The sequence below is a fragment of the Eriocheir sinensis genome, chromosome 3 (genome assembly GCF_024679095.1).
Source record: "Eriocheir sinensis breed Jianghai 21 chromosome 3, ASM2467909v1, whole genome shotgun sequence".
In the NCBI taxonomy this organism is placed as follows: Eukaryota; Metazoa; Arthropoda; class Malacostraca; order Decapoda; family Varunidae; genus Eriocheir; species Eriocheir sinensis.
In genome coordinates this window covers 22,765,369-22,783,243 of record NC_066511.1, presented here as the reverse complement: position 1 = coordinate 22,783,243, position 17,875 = coordinate 22,765,369, and the positions used below count along the sequence as shown (strand labels likewise).

Below are 17,875 nucleotides of genomic sequence, written 5' to 3'. Positions count from 1 at the left end.
AAGTTGAGGCTTACAAAAGAAAACTACAGAAAGAAAAGACACCAAAGTCAGTATAGCACACACACACACACACACACACATACACACACACACAAACGTGCCACCAAACCTATTTACGTATTTGATTCTATTATATTTGGATGATGTCTGTTATGGTTCGTATCTAACAACGTTAATACTGTTACAGTTTGCTGAATGAGTGTGTCGCAGAAAAGTGAGGATGCTCGAGGTGAAACATGGCAGTGCGAAGGTTTCCTCTGCTTGTCGCTGTCATGCACGGTGCAAGAAGCCAGTAGCGGCGCGACTTACCGTATTGAAGGCATAGCGACAACTGATTGGCGGGGCAGAGAAGGTAAGGTGAGTGAAGCAGCCAGTCGTTATTGCATTTTTTAGTCATGGAAGCGGTTCAAGGGCAACAAAAACGTACTGCCTTGCGTCGTGCGTCTTCTTCCTCAGCGGACTTTTTTTCATATCCTTGCAGTCACGTGTTTGATATATTCGTTGATTAAAATTTGCATCTGCTTCGTATCCTAATCACTGCCTTCTTGATTTTTAACAAAGACTTCCTCCTCCTCCTCCTCCCCTCCTTCTCATATTCCTTCTAGTTGATGTCGTCCTCATTCTTATAGTCGTCACCGTTGTCGTCATCGACAACATTGTCCTCCTCCTCCTCTTCCTCCTCCTCCTCCGTCTTGCAATACTAAAACCCAACACACACACACACACACACACACACACACACACACACACACCGCTCCGATAGCTCAGTTCGTTAAAGCGCTGCGCTGCCAGGCTACCCGATGTGGCAGGTAGAGGTTAGAGCCCCGCTCAGGCCGGGTTTTTTCCGCTGACTAGGAGTGGTTACTGTCGACCCTTGAGCAAGGGGGATGGGGTGTGTGGTGTGTAAGGTCTTGGCAGTACCCAGAGATCGACTAATTAGCCTTGTTCTAATCGGGAGGTACTTGCGTGATCAGGCCGTGGTGAAATACTCACACACATACACACGGGGTGTGGTAATAATGATACCTATTTTTTTAATGGCCATGCAGCACATAGTAATTTCTTGTCATGATGCAACAGTGAACACTACCACGACCAGCTCCACCTGAGCCAGCCAAGGGCGCACTTGTTTGGCTTCTTAAAAACCACCTATGGTTTCTGTCATCCTCCGCGTTTACTCTCAAATCCTCAGCTGCTGCAGTATTCTCTCTCTCTCTCTCTCTCTCTCTCTCTCTCTCTCTCTCTCTCTCTCTCTCTCTCTCTCACACACACACACACACACACACATACACATTTGATCTGATTGCTATTTACATGAACTCTTGCCTCCATACATGGGACATCATTTTTCTTATCACTTCCATAAAAAGCTTATATCAAAATTATCATCTAGCAGCGATTTATTTTATTACGGTGTTTGCTGAACTCCTGTAAGTAGCTGAGGTGGACCTATACCACCATTCCCCACGTTATCGGAATAGTGACTGTCTGGAAGGCCGTCTTATACCTATCTAGCACTGGCGCTGCCCTTTACACGCTTCCGTGGTGGTTACCCTCGTGACAAGCGCCTGCCAGTGGGATCCACGCCTCACCCATGTGAACTCTTGCAACATTAATCGATTCCTTGTCCGTCTCTCTCTCTCTCTCTCTCTCTCTCTCTCTCTCTCTCTCTCTCTCTCTCTCTCTCTCTCTGTGTGTGTGTGTGTGTGTGTGTGTGTGTGCATATATATATATATATATATATATATATATATATATATATATATATATATATATATATATATATATATATTGTGTGTGTGTGTGTGTGTGTGTGTGTGGATGGTAAGAAAATTTGTGTTCTGGAAACACTAAGTATGTGCACGGGTATCAACACACACACACACACACACACACACACACACACAGAGAGAGAGAGAGAGAGAGAGAGAGAGAGAGAGAGAGAGAGAGAGAGAGAGAGAGAGGCCCCAGCGGCAGGCCGTTGCCCGCTCATCGACCTATTTGTATTAAATTGCACTATGTAAATGCAGAAATAAAGAAAGAAAAGAGAGAGAGAGAGAGAGAGAGAGAGAGAGAGAGAGAGAGAGAGAGAGAGAGACTTTTGTATTTGCTTTTATAATAGCAGTGCTGAGCTTGCATTTTTTCCGTTGAGCTGTTTACTCTAATGTAAAAAAGGAAAAGTCAAACATGTGGACGGACGGAGGAACAGAGTCGATTTTGTAAGAGCCCACATGGCCGGGGCGTGGATCGCATGCAGGGTCATGTCACGACGGCTACCACCTCAGAAACATGTGCCAAGCAAGCCCAGAATCTTGCAGCAGGAACTTACAATATTATCCCAAAATAACATGTCCAGGAAACATTGCCTTGCTCAGTTTCGATATTGATCAATGATACGCTTCATACTCTCGCCGCAACTGAACTAAAACACTATTGAGCAGAAAAGCATAAAGTTTATCGGGGATATGTTTCGGGGTTAGAGCATCATGCATACGTCTCCAAGCGTAACGGGAGAAAGGTATATAACGAAGAGGTGTTGTACCTGCTGGTTTATATTTGATGGGGGTGAGGTGGTCGCACGAAATCGGTATACTTTGAGGATAAATGTATTTTGACTGATCCCGTTCCTTTCGTGATTTCACCATTGCATGACGCGTGACTGCACAAGTTTTCTGCTGCTTTCATCGCTGCTGACCGTCAATGATAGTTAATTGAGACCTAGATGATGGCTGACTGCATGGGCCCCTTCACTTTATTGCTTCGTCTCCAAGGGTGCTTGTCCGAGCCCTTGGCCTCTCCCTTTCCACCATCACATATCGTGTCTCAAACGACTATTGACTGAGCCCATGCAATTCCCCCATTCCAATATTATTTGTCTTAAGAATGGGTGACTAAACCCATGCTTTCCCCTGCTCTTCCACTATCATTGCTTCGCCCCAGTGTGTTGTTAACGGAGCCCATGCCCTTCACCCGCCATTATTCTGCATGTTATGTTTAATTGGATGGGGCCAAGCGTTTCCCTCTGCCCATCCACCACTGCATGCTGCGTGCCACAGGATGACTGACTGAACCATGACCCCCACACACCCACACACCCTCCACCATGGCGTGTTGAATCCCAAAGTACGGTTCACAGAGATTGGCAGACCCCATGCTTTCCAACCCTTCCACCAATTGATGCCGCGTCTTCAAGAATGAGTTTTTTTTGGTTCTTAGCTCCGTATTAGCCCCACGCCCCTGGCCCCTCCATCATCATTTCATCTTGTGTCCCAAAGGATGGTAGATTGAGCCCGTGCCATTTGCCCCTCCACCACTGCATGGTGGGTCCTATAGGATGTGTTACTGACACTGTGCCCTTGCCTGCCATTCTCCTCACTACTGAATGCTGTTTTAAAGATTTTAGATTAATCCATGACCTCTACCTCTCCATTATTATATGCTGCATGCCATTACCGTCAGCGGCCCAACGGTGGCCTGCTCTTATGCAATTTATTCCTTTCGTGGCATGAGGTGATAGTCGCCAGCGTGAAGGGAACGGTGTTTGATCCGCACACGGGCAGGCCATTGGTTCCGCTCAGTTTACCTAACTTTACAGCATGTTACCTTTTCTCTTCACCAAATGCTGGAATAATATTCTCCTGTCATGTGACGTTCTCTTTTTGTTGTGCCGCTTACCATTAGACTCTCGTAGCGCAACACTAATCGAAAAGCAAGGCCGTAATTTCTGGGGGGCTAGGGGGGATATAGCCCCCCTAAAGTTTTCTATATCGGCTTTATAATGACCTTAAATGTGCTTATTTTCAAAAAATTAACCCCCCCCCCCCTGATCATGCTCGCTTCGCTCGCTACGGGCCTGAAAAGCCATCATACGGTCATTTTGTTTGGTAAAGGAGTCTGGCCAAGGGGTTAAGGAATAGGCTAACACACGAAAATGTAATATATTTATTTTTTTGTATAATACCCAGAACATACTTCCATAAAGAACGCAGATGTAAAAAGTGGATAAGATTTAGTTTCAAGGGTGTCCCGATACTCCCCTCTTGAAAGGCTCATACAATCAACAACATATTAGTATTCATGTGGAGGAACGTTTTTGCTGTGGGTGCATTATTTCGTCTCGGGCAGGTGCACTTGGTATCCGTGTGTCACAGCTCGAGAATACACCAGCGTCCTGAAAACACGGATCTGTCCTGCACACACACACACACACACACACACACACACACACACACACACTCTCTCTCTCTCTCTCTCTCTCTCTCTCTCTCTCTCTCTCTCTCTCTCTCTCTCTCTCTCTCTCTCTCGGTATATCTATCTATCTGTCTATCTATCAATCTAGCTATCTATTTATCTATTAATCAATCTATCTATCTAGCTATCAATCTAGCTATCTATCTTTCTATCTATCTATCTATTTATCTTTCTATTGACTAATGATAGACAAGTCCTTTTTTTTGTCTAGTCTTTTTACCACAAGCAACTAATATCTTTTTTTCCTTATTTTCATTATCTGTCTCATGAATAAAGTAAATTCTTGGAGCTCAGAAACGGATCTTCGAGTCATCGAGTGAATAGTGATTGTACTTGATTAGAATTCTGAGCAAGGGTATGCGAGGAGGAGTATCCCGATTATCACTGTTATTTCATCATGTCAGCATAGAGAAAAATAATGTCCGTTGTTCGTCTAGACTAGAATATGCGAACGGAAGAGCTCTCGGGCGTATGTGAGAAAGAAGTGTTATGAATCATCTTTTTGTGTTGTTGTTTCATTGCCAAATTTACTGATGCCATTGGTTATTATACCCGAATTAACCTGGTAGCTGCAGGGATCATGTTTCTTAAAGGCCCCTCTAAGCGAGAAAAATGAGAAAAAATCATTACTCACGCAAACCATTTCATAATATATATCAATGCATTTGTGATCAGTTTATGCATCATCTATTTTGGGGAGTTTATATCATGGCAAAAATGTGGCCCGTCGCTGGTACACGGTAAAGCCACAAATTTGGTCCGTTGCTGCTACTGGGTTAAGATCATTAATAGATGGACCCCAAACTAGCCATTGAGGTATTCTAACGAGTTTAATACTATGATAGGGTATGTTTTTTTGTTGTTGTTCTTAGTAGTTACTCGTCTGCTGTTCTAAGCGGCCATATTCTCGCTTTTGTTCTATACAGCTGACAAGAAACTAAATCATGTATAGTCGGATTTGCTATTTTAACCTTGTCACCCCCTCACACCATGCACACACCGCAGTGGGTACTTCACCGTCACCCCACCACTACATTAACCCATCCCCATCTCGATCTCCAACACCCACACCACACATTCCTCACACCAGCCACCTCATCACCACAACCATCTCCATCCACAATACCCCTACCACACCACCCACACCTCACACACCTCATTCATCAGAGCCAATTCGTCACCCCCTCCTTCCCAGACCAAGCACCCACATATACCCGTCACATCACCCACAGCTTATCGTGCCATTCACTTCATCTTGAGGTCCTGGCAGCCTTACCTGGCAGGTATACCCGCACCACGCCCCGTCTCCTCCCCTAATGCCACCCCCTGCTCCCCCCCGCCTCACCTTGTGCCGCCCTCAAAACAGTCGGAGCAATGACGGTCACGCTGCACACTGGCGGGTGGAGGGCCCTAAGGAGACGTGGAGAAATTAATGCGTTTTTTTTAACGAGTAATGACCGTCTGGAATTTAATCTTTGCATATGTTGACTCATTACCGGCACTACAACCAGCACGAGCACAGCCATCACAACCATCACCCCATATCCTTCATTGCCTGATTTTATGTCCCTTACTTCAATTCCTCCTCCACCTCCACCACCACCCTACCCGTCGTCACCATTGCCATTATTGGCATCATCCCCGTTATCACCATCATTCATCGTATAATAATTAGCATCACCATAAAACTTATGTTACAGCCATATATATATATATATATATATATATATATATATATATATATATATATATATATATATATATATATATATATATATATATATATATATATATATATATATATATATATATATATATATATATATATATATATATATATATATATATATATATATATATATATATATATATATATATATATATCTTATCCCAATGAGTGATGGAAAGTTTATTACTGGTGATATTGCTTTTCATCTCCCTGATGATATAGGGTGAAAGTATTGGATCAGGGGTGTGTTTAGCTAGGTGCAGGCAGCTTGATGTAGGAGGTAGGCTGGGCGTGAAGGAATACGGCCTGGGAGTGGAGATGAAGGGATGGGAGAGGAGAGGAGGGCAGGGTATGATTGACGACACCGGGAAGGGTTGAGGTAGGGTGATGATGGCAGCGCCAGTTGGCTCTCGTGCCCTACAGAAGGTGCGTGTCGCGTCCCGCCCTTGAGTCTTCGCCTCGACGGAATCCCCAAGGTGGGTCGTGCCCGGATACCCACAACGTCCAGACTACTACGGGCGGCGAAGTGGATCCGGCGGTCGCTTTCAGTGGGAGCATTAGTGTGACGAATTTGCCCCAGGAAATGATGGCTAAACGTTTCCTGTTGGTGTCTCCACGAAGATGCGATGCGGTGTTAGGAACCATGCATCGGCGTTTCTAACGCGGAACAAGTTTCGAGTTGCATGCCCCAAACATGTTTCCATTATACTTTCTTAGCCACGCATTTTGAAAGAAATATTGCGATCACCCAATACTGTCCTGTATCAGCAGCTGGTTCGCATGTTACACGTGGTGTACATGCGTTGAAGGTTCAATGAACACTCATTATTTATATACAGTGTGAGCCCCAGCGAGTTCCCAACAGACCCGAGCAACCCTCCATCACCATGGCAGTTGCGACTCAACATTTAACAGTTTCGTGATGTCTTGTATTTGACCTGAGTTACTGCTTATAATCTTATATTTATATTGAACAGTTAATAAACGTATCTTATATATATACATATATATATATATATATATATATATATATATATATATATATATATATATATATATATATATATATATATATATATATATATTGGGAACGGGTAATAAACGTTAACTGGATCGCATTGTTATTGACGTCTTTGTTCGTCTCTTATTTTCCCTCCATCGGTCCATTTTAACTCTGTAAAAGAAAGGCAGGAAGGTAGTTTGTAAGTGCAGTGTACGAGCAAGAAAGTCACATAACAAATTCATTGTACACAGATACTGTTGCTGCTTTTCACAACTTGTGATATGACGATGCCCACATTGTGCTGGCCATGCATAGACCTTTGCACTCCGAAACTCTGGCCGTAGACAAAACTTAATGGCCCAATGATGAATGTATAATGCTGAGAACGTGGATTCAATTAGAAGAGAAGAAAATCCAACTGAGTGGTTAATCCTAAAAACGAAACGAACCCAAAGATACGAGTGTTGCAGAAATATTCCAGTAGAACTCTTTATTTCACGGAATTTAAGCAGCAATCACCGTTGTCGTTGCGCAGTACTCCCCAAGCCTGAGTCACCTCATAAAACTGTCTCGTCCCAAGAAAGACGGTAGCGGAGAAAACTGCTTCATGATGAGACCCGGTGACTTTCATCTGGCGGGGCTTAAGAAGCACTGCATCCACCAAAGGGATATTCACGGGGAGGAGGACAGTTATGGAGAAATTATTAGATTAACTTGTTATTTTTAATGCCAAGGCTATTACTGGCGTGAGGGAGCGAGCAACTAGGTGATTTTCATATATTTTAAATCTCCATCCATCATTCTGTTGCATAAATAATATTAGCAATATAAGCTAGTGTTTCAATGGTTTAGTTTCATTATCTTATAACGGAAGAGCTAAAATCCATAATGTGCAGATATATACGATGAAGGCTTAGGTTTGTCACCGTTGTTGCAACAGTGGTTCAGCGTCGCAGCAGTCAGACATCAAAATTTATTATTTGCTCCTGTCAGTGACACAAGCCGTCGTCTCTTTTAGAAAAAAAAAAAAAAACGCAGTCAGGACGATGCACAAGAAGAAATAATGTACAAGAGTGCTCAGTCAAAATAATTTGTTTTGCAGGAAACTTGAGCTGAGGATGTTGCGAGACAGTGAAAGACATTTCTGGCTAAAAATAAGATACTAACGACTCTTACTGATAAAGAGTGGTTTGATATTCCAGCAGAATAAAAGAAGGAGCATATCATTTAAGCTGCAGGCAAAGGCCTCGTGTATCAGCCAATAACAACACGGCTGCCAATGGTTTAAATGGAGAATACTTGGCAGCTAGCACAGCTTTGAAGGGCGGGACGCGAAGGGAGGGAAGAGGGTCTCCGCGGCACATTAACCCACTGAGCAATGTGTAGATCGATTATGACTTGTCATAAGAAAAATTATCAACTCACATATGTGTGTGTGAGGGGTGTGTATATATATATATACACACACACACACACACACACACACACACATGCATGTGTGTGTGTATATGTGTGTGTGTGTGTGTGTGTGTGTGTGTGTGTGTGTGTGTGTGTGTGTGTGTGTGTGTGTGTGTGTGTGTCGGGGCCTTTGAGGAAGGGGAAAGCCAAAAGTAAGGAGGGGCATATATGTAGGTCATGAGTCTCGAGGTACTATGCGAAATGTGAACGTTTGTTCATATTGTGTGTGTGTGTGTGTGTGTGTGTGTGTGTGCGTGTGTGTGTGTGGAGAGAGAGAGAGAGAGAGAGAAATAGATACAGATATAAATATAAGCTCTGGGAATAGCACGAAGCCCATGCACCATAAAATAAGTAACATTCCTCCCTTGCCAACACCACCCTCGCCTCTCGGTAAACACTTGTCTTGTTGAGGGAGGTGGGAAACGTGAATCTATATCTCGTTCGTTTCTTGCAGACTGTGAGGCATTACAGCAAGGGAATGTTGATCATCCCATGCATTAGTCTGACGTCACATTACACATAAACCCATGCAGTACAGTTCATGAATGGGCTGAGTCTCAAGTTTAGCTCAACATTCTGTATAAACTCAGTTGGTGCATGATTGAGCAATGTTTCCTAGTGTAGCTACGTATACTGCTTATCCTTTTGATTGACATAGATTTACATATATAATCAGACTGAGCATTCAAGGACCTGTTATGGGCCATGACATCCTGGAGGTAAGCATTTGCCCCATACATATTGAATTCTTATGGACTCATGTAGGTAGGTAGAGAGAGAGAGAGAGAGAGAGAGAGAGAGAGAGAGAGAGAGAGAGAGAGAGAGAGAGAGAGAGAGAGAGAACAATCCAGCATAAAAAGCTCATTTCTACACCATATATCATAATGCCAGAGTCTTTGGTTCGTCTAGCCTCCCTCCATCGCAAGGCCGCCGTGTTCCCCGCAGTGTAGGGGGTCCGTGGCAGGTGGTGGTAGCACGCGCCCGTCGGAGGTGAGCATGCCATCCGAGCGTCGGGTGCTTGCTATATTTACCACCACCGGCTCAAAGTCCCTGAAAATTAGCCCCCCATGCAGCCAGCCCCCATCTCGCTGCGCGGAGACTGACTTAGAGCGTGCTGTCTACATCTACCTCACCTACCCTCGCTGCTCGCCCGCGTCTTACGTAAAACGAAGATATTTACGCACAGGGAAGCCGAATACACATGTTTTTGTGTATTTCACACTTTTTTCTTTATTTTTCAAGGTCATTATAGCTAAAATTATGTATTGAAAACTCTTACGCACTATACTGCAACTGCTGAAATACATTACCTGGGAAGGTAAACTGTAGTAACCCGAATGTCACACTGGCCGCCCTGTGTCCCGGCGTAGTGAGTTATCACTCGCCAATGTGGTGGAGATGAAAACTGAAGCAACGCGCACCTGTAGCGTATGCCCCCAACTTTACCTTTATCTTTACTACTTGTACTACTACTTCTACTACTACTACTACTACTACTACTACTTGATGGCATAACGTGCCCTTTTTAGTATCAGCTTTGTTACACTGAATTCCATGTGAAGTGATATATATATATATATATATATATATATATATATATATATATATATATATATATATATATATATATATATATATATATATATATTTAATTAAATTATGTCATGGTGTCAGAATTCCACAGTCAGGAAGCAAAACATTATTTCACCTTCACCAATGTAACGAAGTGACAGCAGTTAATATTCACTATTGAATTTCCATCGCAAATATGCACAGACACACGCATTTACTATACATATATATATATATATATATATATATATATATATATATATATATATATATATATATATATATATATATATATATATATATATATATATAGGCTATACGAGTATAGATCTCCATACTCATGCAAAGTTGCATATATTACTTTCTTCCCTTCTTCAATCCTAAGTCCATATGCCACGAGTGTCGACAAAGGTAAAGAAGTGTAGCAGCTCTCATTGATATTTTGGCTCGCATACCACCACTCCGCACCTTTATGTCCCCTTGCCCCTACCCTCTCGTCTCTGTCCGTCAGCCTGTCACCCGTCACCTGCCACATCTACCGCCCTCAGCCTCTCCCTCAGCCTCTCCCCGCTCTGCCTCTCACTCATCCTCGTCGTGTTAAGACATTCTCAGGGAGACTTCTCTATCCTATTACGTTTATGTTTAGTTATTTGTTTATAATTCATTTGATTTTTATTTATTAATTTAATATCATAGTATTTCCTTATTTATTTATTTACGTGGTTGCATGGCGGGGCGTGGTTTTACGTTTATTTTATTCCGTTGCTCACCTTTTTTTTTGGGGGGGGGTCTTGGGGGGGTGCGGGAAGGTTGTCTAATCATCTAATGCACGTTGGGGCGGAGGGGTGAACATCTTTCTCCTCATAAATTACTGTCTCCTGTTTATTTTTTTATCTTTTTCGAAACAGCGCGAGAATCCGACAAAGCCATCATCCCCTGTGACCTTAGGCGTTTGCAATCTCCTCCGACTCAAGTTTTCTTCTTTCTATCTTCTTCTTCTTCTTCTTCTTCTTCTTCTTCTTCCCCGTGTCAGTAACATCACTAAACAGAAGGCGAAGGTGACTTTCCCTCCTTGCATCCTCCTTTTACCCGTTTGTTTGTTTTTTTCGTTCACCATCGTTCCTTCCTTCTTCATTCATTCTTCACTCACCCATATGCCCCTTCCCACTCTCTTTCCCTTCCCGCTACACCCTCGTTTCATTAATAAGACTTTCTGCTATCTTTTTCGTCGTTCATCATCCTTGCGTTCTCCAGTACTCCGGCTGTATAGTCTTCACTCTTCAGCGCGTGAGTCACCACCATATTAAGTCTTTAATTTACTAGAAAGGAGTATATAGCGATGCGGGCGATGAATGAACGTAGCCTCGAAAAAGACTATACATCAGAGGTGGAGACGGAGGTCATGTCCCCGTGTGTGTGTTTCATCAACAGACTCTTGCCAGCTTAGGCTAATTTTGCCTCACCACCTGTCTCATGGATCACTGCCTGCCGCCCACCGCGCATCCCCTCACCAGACACAACGATGGGAAAAAAACTCAATCTTAGATGTTCTACCTGATGACACGGTTGGTCTTTTAATTAAGAGCGCGCACAAACTCTCTCTCTCTCTCTCTCTCTCTCTCTCTCTCTCTCTCTCTCTCACACACACACACACACACACACGCGTCATTTCCTGCTTGCAAGTCCCTTATGTGCATTATTTCCGTATCTTCACACCCACATGAGTGTTGCAGTGTAGGCCTACACCTGAATGACACTTGTAACCCACAAGAGGAGCGTTCGCAGAGCAAGCCCAGTCACCAGTGTTTTGAAAAGAGAGTGCAGGCTAATTGTGTAGCTACGTATATACATTGTTATCATGTGACATTGCGATTTCTTCTTCGTCGTTGTCTTCTTTTCTTATTTCTTCTTCTTCTTCTTCTTCTTCTTCTTCCTCGTATTATAATTATTATTATTTTATTATTATTATTATTATTATTATTATTATTATTATTATTATTATTATTATTATTATTATTATTATTATTATTATTATTATTACCTCCGCCAATGAAGTTGGAGGAGGTTATATTTTCGGTCCGGTTAGTATGTTTATTTGTTTGTTTGTTTGTTTGTTTCTCTCAACCAATTTTTCAGGTAAGCTTCGTGTCCATCCAGAATAGAACCCATTATTTTTTTATGTCAAAGGTCAAAGGTCAAGGTCAAGGTCGCACAAAACGTTAGATTGGCCATAACTTCGGTTCTCTTCATCGTAGAGACTTCAGACTTGGCTCATATTTTAGCTCATGGAAAGACGCACCTTGCACGGTCTTGACCTTGACCTTTGACCTTGACCTAAAAAGTTCGCCCAAGGTCAAAGTTTCCAAAAAAATAGAATTTCATCAAATTTCGAAACAGATGTTTTTATATGATGCACCTTGCATGGCCATGACCTTGAACTTTGACCTTGACCTCGAAAAGTTCTCCCAAGATCAAAGTTTCCCAAAAAAATAGAATTTCATAAAATTTCGAAACAAATGCTTCCATATGATGCATAGGATCACAGTTGATGCCCATACCAATTTTCAGGACGATCTTCGGCGGAGGTGTGCACTCTCCGAGTGCTATACGTCTAGTTATTATTATTATCATTATTATTATTATTATTATTATTATTATTATTATTATTATTATTATTATTATTATTATTATTATTATTATTATTATTATTATTATTATTATTATTATTGTTATTATTACTATTATGATGATGATGATTATTATTATTATTATTATTATTATTATTATTATTATTATTATTATTATTATTATTATTATTATTATTATTATTATTATTATTATTATTATTATTATTATTATTATTATTATTATTATTATTATTATTATTATTATTATTATTATTATTATTATTATTATTATTATTATTATTATTATTGATATTTTTATTATTATTATTATTATTATTATTATTATTATTATTATTATTATTATTATTATTATTATTATTATTATTATTATTATTATTATTATTATTACAAGTAGTAGTAGTAGTAGTATCATTATTTATCGTTTCCCTCTTCCTCTTTCTCCTCTTCCTTCCCCTCTTTCTCCTCACGCTGATTTTTTTTTTTATATATATATATAATTGGGATGAAAAATATGAAATGCATGTGCGGTTTTTTTTTTTTTTTTTTTTTTTTTATGTGTGTGTGTGTGTGTGTGTGTGTGTGTGTATGTAATTCACCAACGGCCTGATCACGGGCTAGGTTCGTCATCGCCTGCAAGTACCCTCCCGATTAGAACAATGCTCATTAGTCGCTCCCTGGATATTGCCGGGACCTTTACACACCCCACACTCCATCCCCTTTGCTCAAGTGGGGACAGTAACCGCTCCTCTGTCAGTGGAAAAATCCTAGCCTGAGCGGGGCTCGAACCTCCGCCTGCCAGACCATGAAGCCTGGCAGCGCAGAGCTTTACCACTGAGCTACCGGAGCGGTGAGTGTGTGTATTTGGGGGGAGGGGGGGTCTCTGAATGTTTGGACCCCTAGTCATAATATAATCATTTACTCTACATATATCTGATTTTCCTCTCGTTTTTTTTTATTACAGAGCGTTCAGCGCCCAAAATGACACGCCCTAAGAAGGTATGTATACACACATAACTTAATGGATTTTGTTCACATGCTGCCATAGTCATACGCGCACACTAAAAAAAAATATCCTCTGCCACTCCCTCACTCAGTCTTCACTATCATCATCAGCGTATCCTAACGTTTTCCACCTCTCTCAGTCAGATTTAGTGCAGTTCATTTTGCTCAAGCCAAAAAATATTCAAATTTATCTCACTTGGTTCCCACTTGGTTCTTAGTCTGCTCTGACTTCTAGTAGAGAAGAGAGAGGCTTTATAGGATTTGAGTTGCTACACTGTTACTTTGGCTGTCCATCTGTTGAGTGTTCTGCTCAGGATATGCCCACTCACCTCATTCAATAATAATTATCAAAATTATAGTAATGGAAATGATGATAATAAGTTACAATCATTTTACTATTTATCTATTTATTCATTTATTCTTATTATTCTTATTATTTGTTATAGTATTATTGCTACCAGTTGTAACAGTAGTAGTAGTACTACTACTAGTAGTAGTAGTAGTACCCCCCATCCTCTAAAAGGTCCACTTTTTTCTGAAAGAGTCAAAACGAAAAAATGGGACTTTTCGTCCCAGTTTTTAATTTTTACAGTAGGAAAATGCACCCAGAAATGTCAATTTTCCAAAAACTCCAAAGCCCCCAGCTGATTTGGCTCACTTCGCTCGTCACTCGCTCATCTTCAAGTGGTTACAAAGGTCCACATTTGTGGAAAAAGACCTCTCCCCCCTTTTATAGCTCTGGGTACGGCCCTGTATAGTAGTAGTACATAAGAACATAAGAACATAAGAACATAGGAGTCTGCAAGAGGCCGGTAGGCCTGTACAAGGCAGCTCATTTGAACCTAAGCTCCCGTGTATCTAACCCCACCTAACATCGCTGTCCATGAATTTATCTAATCTATTTTTTAATGTGACAGTTGTATTGGCACTCACCACATGACTGCTAAGCCTATTCCACTCATCCACCACCCTGTTAGTAAACCAATTTTTGCCTATGTCCCTGTTGAATCTGAATTTATCCAGTTTAAACCCATTACTTCGTGTCCTACCCGGTTCTCTTACCAACAAAACCTTATGAATATCCCCCTTATTAAAGCCCTTCATCCATTTATGAACCTCGATCATGTCTCCACGCACCCTTCGCCCTTTCTAGAGAATGCAAGTTTAACTGTTTGAGTCTTTCCTCGTATGGCAAGTTTCTCAACCCCTGAATCATCTTAGTCATCCTCCTCTGCACCGATTCTAACATTTTGATATCCATTCTATAGTAAGGTGACCAGAACTGAACCGCATAGTCAAGATGAGGTCTAACTAATGCTAAATATAGTTTGAGGAAGACTTCGGCGCTTCTGTTGCTTAAGCTCCTTGAAATAAATCCCAGTGCCCTATTTGCTCGATTTCTAGCTTGAATGCATTGTGCCCTTGGACGGAGATCAGAGCTCACTAAGACCCCTAAATCTCTCTCGCATCCAGACCTGCTTATGAGAGTGTCATTTAAGCAATAGTAATGAGAGGTGTTGTTCCTACCTACACTCAGAATACTGCACTTCCCTTCATTGAACTCCATCTGCCATTTATCCGCCCAGTCATACAATCTGTTTAGTTCATCCCAGAGAATACTAGCGTCCTGATCCGACTCAATTACTCTACCGATCTTGGTATCATCTGCAAACTTACTGACATCACTACTAATTCCTGTATCTAAGTCATTGATATAAATAATAAACAAAAGTGGACCTAATACCGAACCTTGTGGGACCCCACTCGTAACACATCCCCAGTCAGATCTTTTACCATTGATTTGCACTCTTTGCTTCCTATTGCTAAGCCACGCCTTGATCTTGTTCAAAACTTTACCCTCTACTCCGTGAGCCTGTAATTGAAGCAACAGTCGTTGGTGAGGAACTTTGTCAAACGCTTTACTAAAATCAAGATAGATTACATCATAATTTTCGTCTCTGTCTACCGCCTCAAATACTTTATTGTAGAAGGACAAGAGATAGGTGAGGCTTGACCTACCTTTAGTGAACCCATGCTGCGAGTCGTGAATTAAGCTATATTTCTCTAGATGCTCCCGAATGTTCCTGGCTATTATGGACTCCAGCATCTTGCCTATAACCGATGTTAAGCTAATTGGGCGATAGTTTGAAGCAGCTGACCTGTCCCCCTTTTTGAAAATCGGCGTCACATTAGCTCCTTTCCATAGGCTGGGCACATAACCAGTATTTACCGACATCTTAAAGATGTCGGTTAATGAGTCACTGATTACATCACTTAATTCCTTTAATACCCTCGGAAATATCCCGTCAGGACCTGGCGACTTATTCTTCTTCAGCTCATCTATCTCATCCTGAACAACTTGCCTGGTAATGATTATATCCCTCAATTTATCGTCATCCCCGCCCTCGTACACCTGAACCCTTTCCGGAATAGTCGTTCGATCCTCTTGTGTGAATACTGAAAGGAAGTAGTCGTTCAGCAATGTGCTCATATTTTCGTAATTTTCCACTAGCTCCCCTGTGTTTGTTTTCAGCGGTCCAATTTTCTCCCTTGTTTTTGTTCTATACATCTGAAAGAAGCCTTTAGGATTGCTTTTCGCCTCATTTGCTACTTTGATCTCATAATTCCTTTTTGCTATCCTGGTGTTTTTCTTCACTAATCTAGATAGTAGTAGTAGTAATAGTAGTAGTAGTAGTAGTAGTAGTAGTAGTAGTAGTAGTAGTAGTAGTAGTAGTAAGAGGAATAGGGGCAGGAGTAGTATGATTTGTAGTAATGGTAGTACCAGCAATTAATAGTAGGTTGTAGAAGTAATAGCAGCAACAGTAGCAGCAGCAGCAGCAGCAGCAGCAGCAGTACCAGAAGTAGCAGCAGCAGCAGTAGTCGTAGTAGTAGTAGTAGTAGTAGTAGTGGGCGTTATTGCCAGCTTTATCTCTTACTTCTTGAAAGGTTTTACCTCAACGTTTTCCTTTTTATATCTTCTTTCCCTCTCGTCATTATCAGCAGGAAAATCGCTTCTTGTGTTTTCCTCCCCCTTAATTTTTTTCTTCTAAAATTCTTCTTTAATCACGCCCATGCATTGAGAGACTCCCGGTGGTTTTGCTTGCCGTCCCCCTGATTTCCGAGGGTTTGATTTAGCTACATAGAGTTACGGTCCTTCATCTTGGCGCAGGTTTTACGTAAGCGCATACCCCAAGCGATAAGGAGAGATGCGTATTCATAGACTGGGTGTCATTGCGGAAGCCCCGTTTTTTAAAGGCGATGGGAGGAACGTGAACAGGATATCTCATGAAAGCGATCAATGAGTCTAGACGGTTACTTAAGAATCCTTGTATTTGAGACCCACTATTACTTGAACGCGATCGTAAACAAAAGCTTTCTAAAGAATTGTAAGACACGGGCGGAGAACTTTGAAAATCGTTGGGGTTATTTTTTTTCCTTTATGCATATATGATAGGCCTGTGTGTGTGTGTGTGTGTGTGTGTGTGTGTGTGTGTGTGTGTGTGTAGAATACAGCTTGGCGGTGTACTGCGGTAAGTGAAAGTACCAACACAAGGTTGAGTCAGTGGGCCACGCCCAACATCTGGGCTGGGCCTGATGAAACACCCACACACACACACACACACACACACACACACACACACACAACTCAAATATTGCATGGTACAACTGTTATGATTCAGATTCCAGATTTCAAGTACCCAGAGCAAACCTCCAGGGTCTCATACGACGATAGATAAATACTATATCTAAGACTCGCCGAAGATTAGAGCTACAGGTTATGGGGGAAGAGGGAAGGAATTCATTGTAAGCACATCCAAATGAGCTTACACTCAGAGGTCAGTTTTAACCTAGAGAATACAATGTTGCCCATTTCCGCCTTTACACAAGTATATAGATACCTAAAATGTAAATTGAGGGCGGTCTACTGCTCTTAGACTTATACTGTACAGCAGGGTTACTCAACTATTATAAGCAAAGGTCCAGTTAGAAGTTCAAAGATATGCAGAGGTCTGGATAAGTATTGTAGCTGGACCCCAGGCTCCAGGACTAGAAAAATATAATTAAATAACAGGAAGGTTCTGGCGATGTATTCTTGCAAATATATTTCCTGGACTGACTGTTAGCCCTACGGTCAGTCCAGGAAATACACTTGCAAGAATACATCGCTAGGACCTTCCTGTTATAAATTATAATTTTTTTTCTACTCCTGGA

General features: G+C 41.5%; 1 protein-coding gene across 3 annotated transcripts in view; it reads left to right on the top strand.

Moving 5' to 3' along the window:
• Positions 1 to 187: 187 nt before the first annotated feature.
• The window catches only part of LOC127006789 (calcineurin subunit B type 2), a 65,266-nt gene continuing 47,578 nt past the window's right edge, over positions 188 to 17,875 (top strand). For 2 of the 3 annotated variants that reach the window (XM_050877119.1, XM_050877109.1), the window contains exons 1-2: positions 188 to 352; positions 13,623 to 13,657. In XM_050877119.1, coding sequence (XP_050733076.1) covers positions 196 to 352; positions 13,623 to 13,657 — 192 coding nt within the window. In that variant the 5' untranslated portion in view covers positions 188 to 195. Of the gene's footprint in view, positions 353 to 6,402; positions 6,457 to 13,622; positions 13,658 to 17,875 lie in introns of those variants that run through there. The other variant, XM_050877128.1, reaches the window with a different exon arrangement.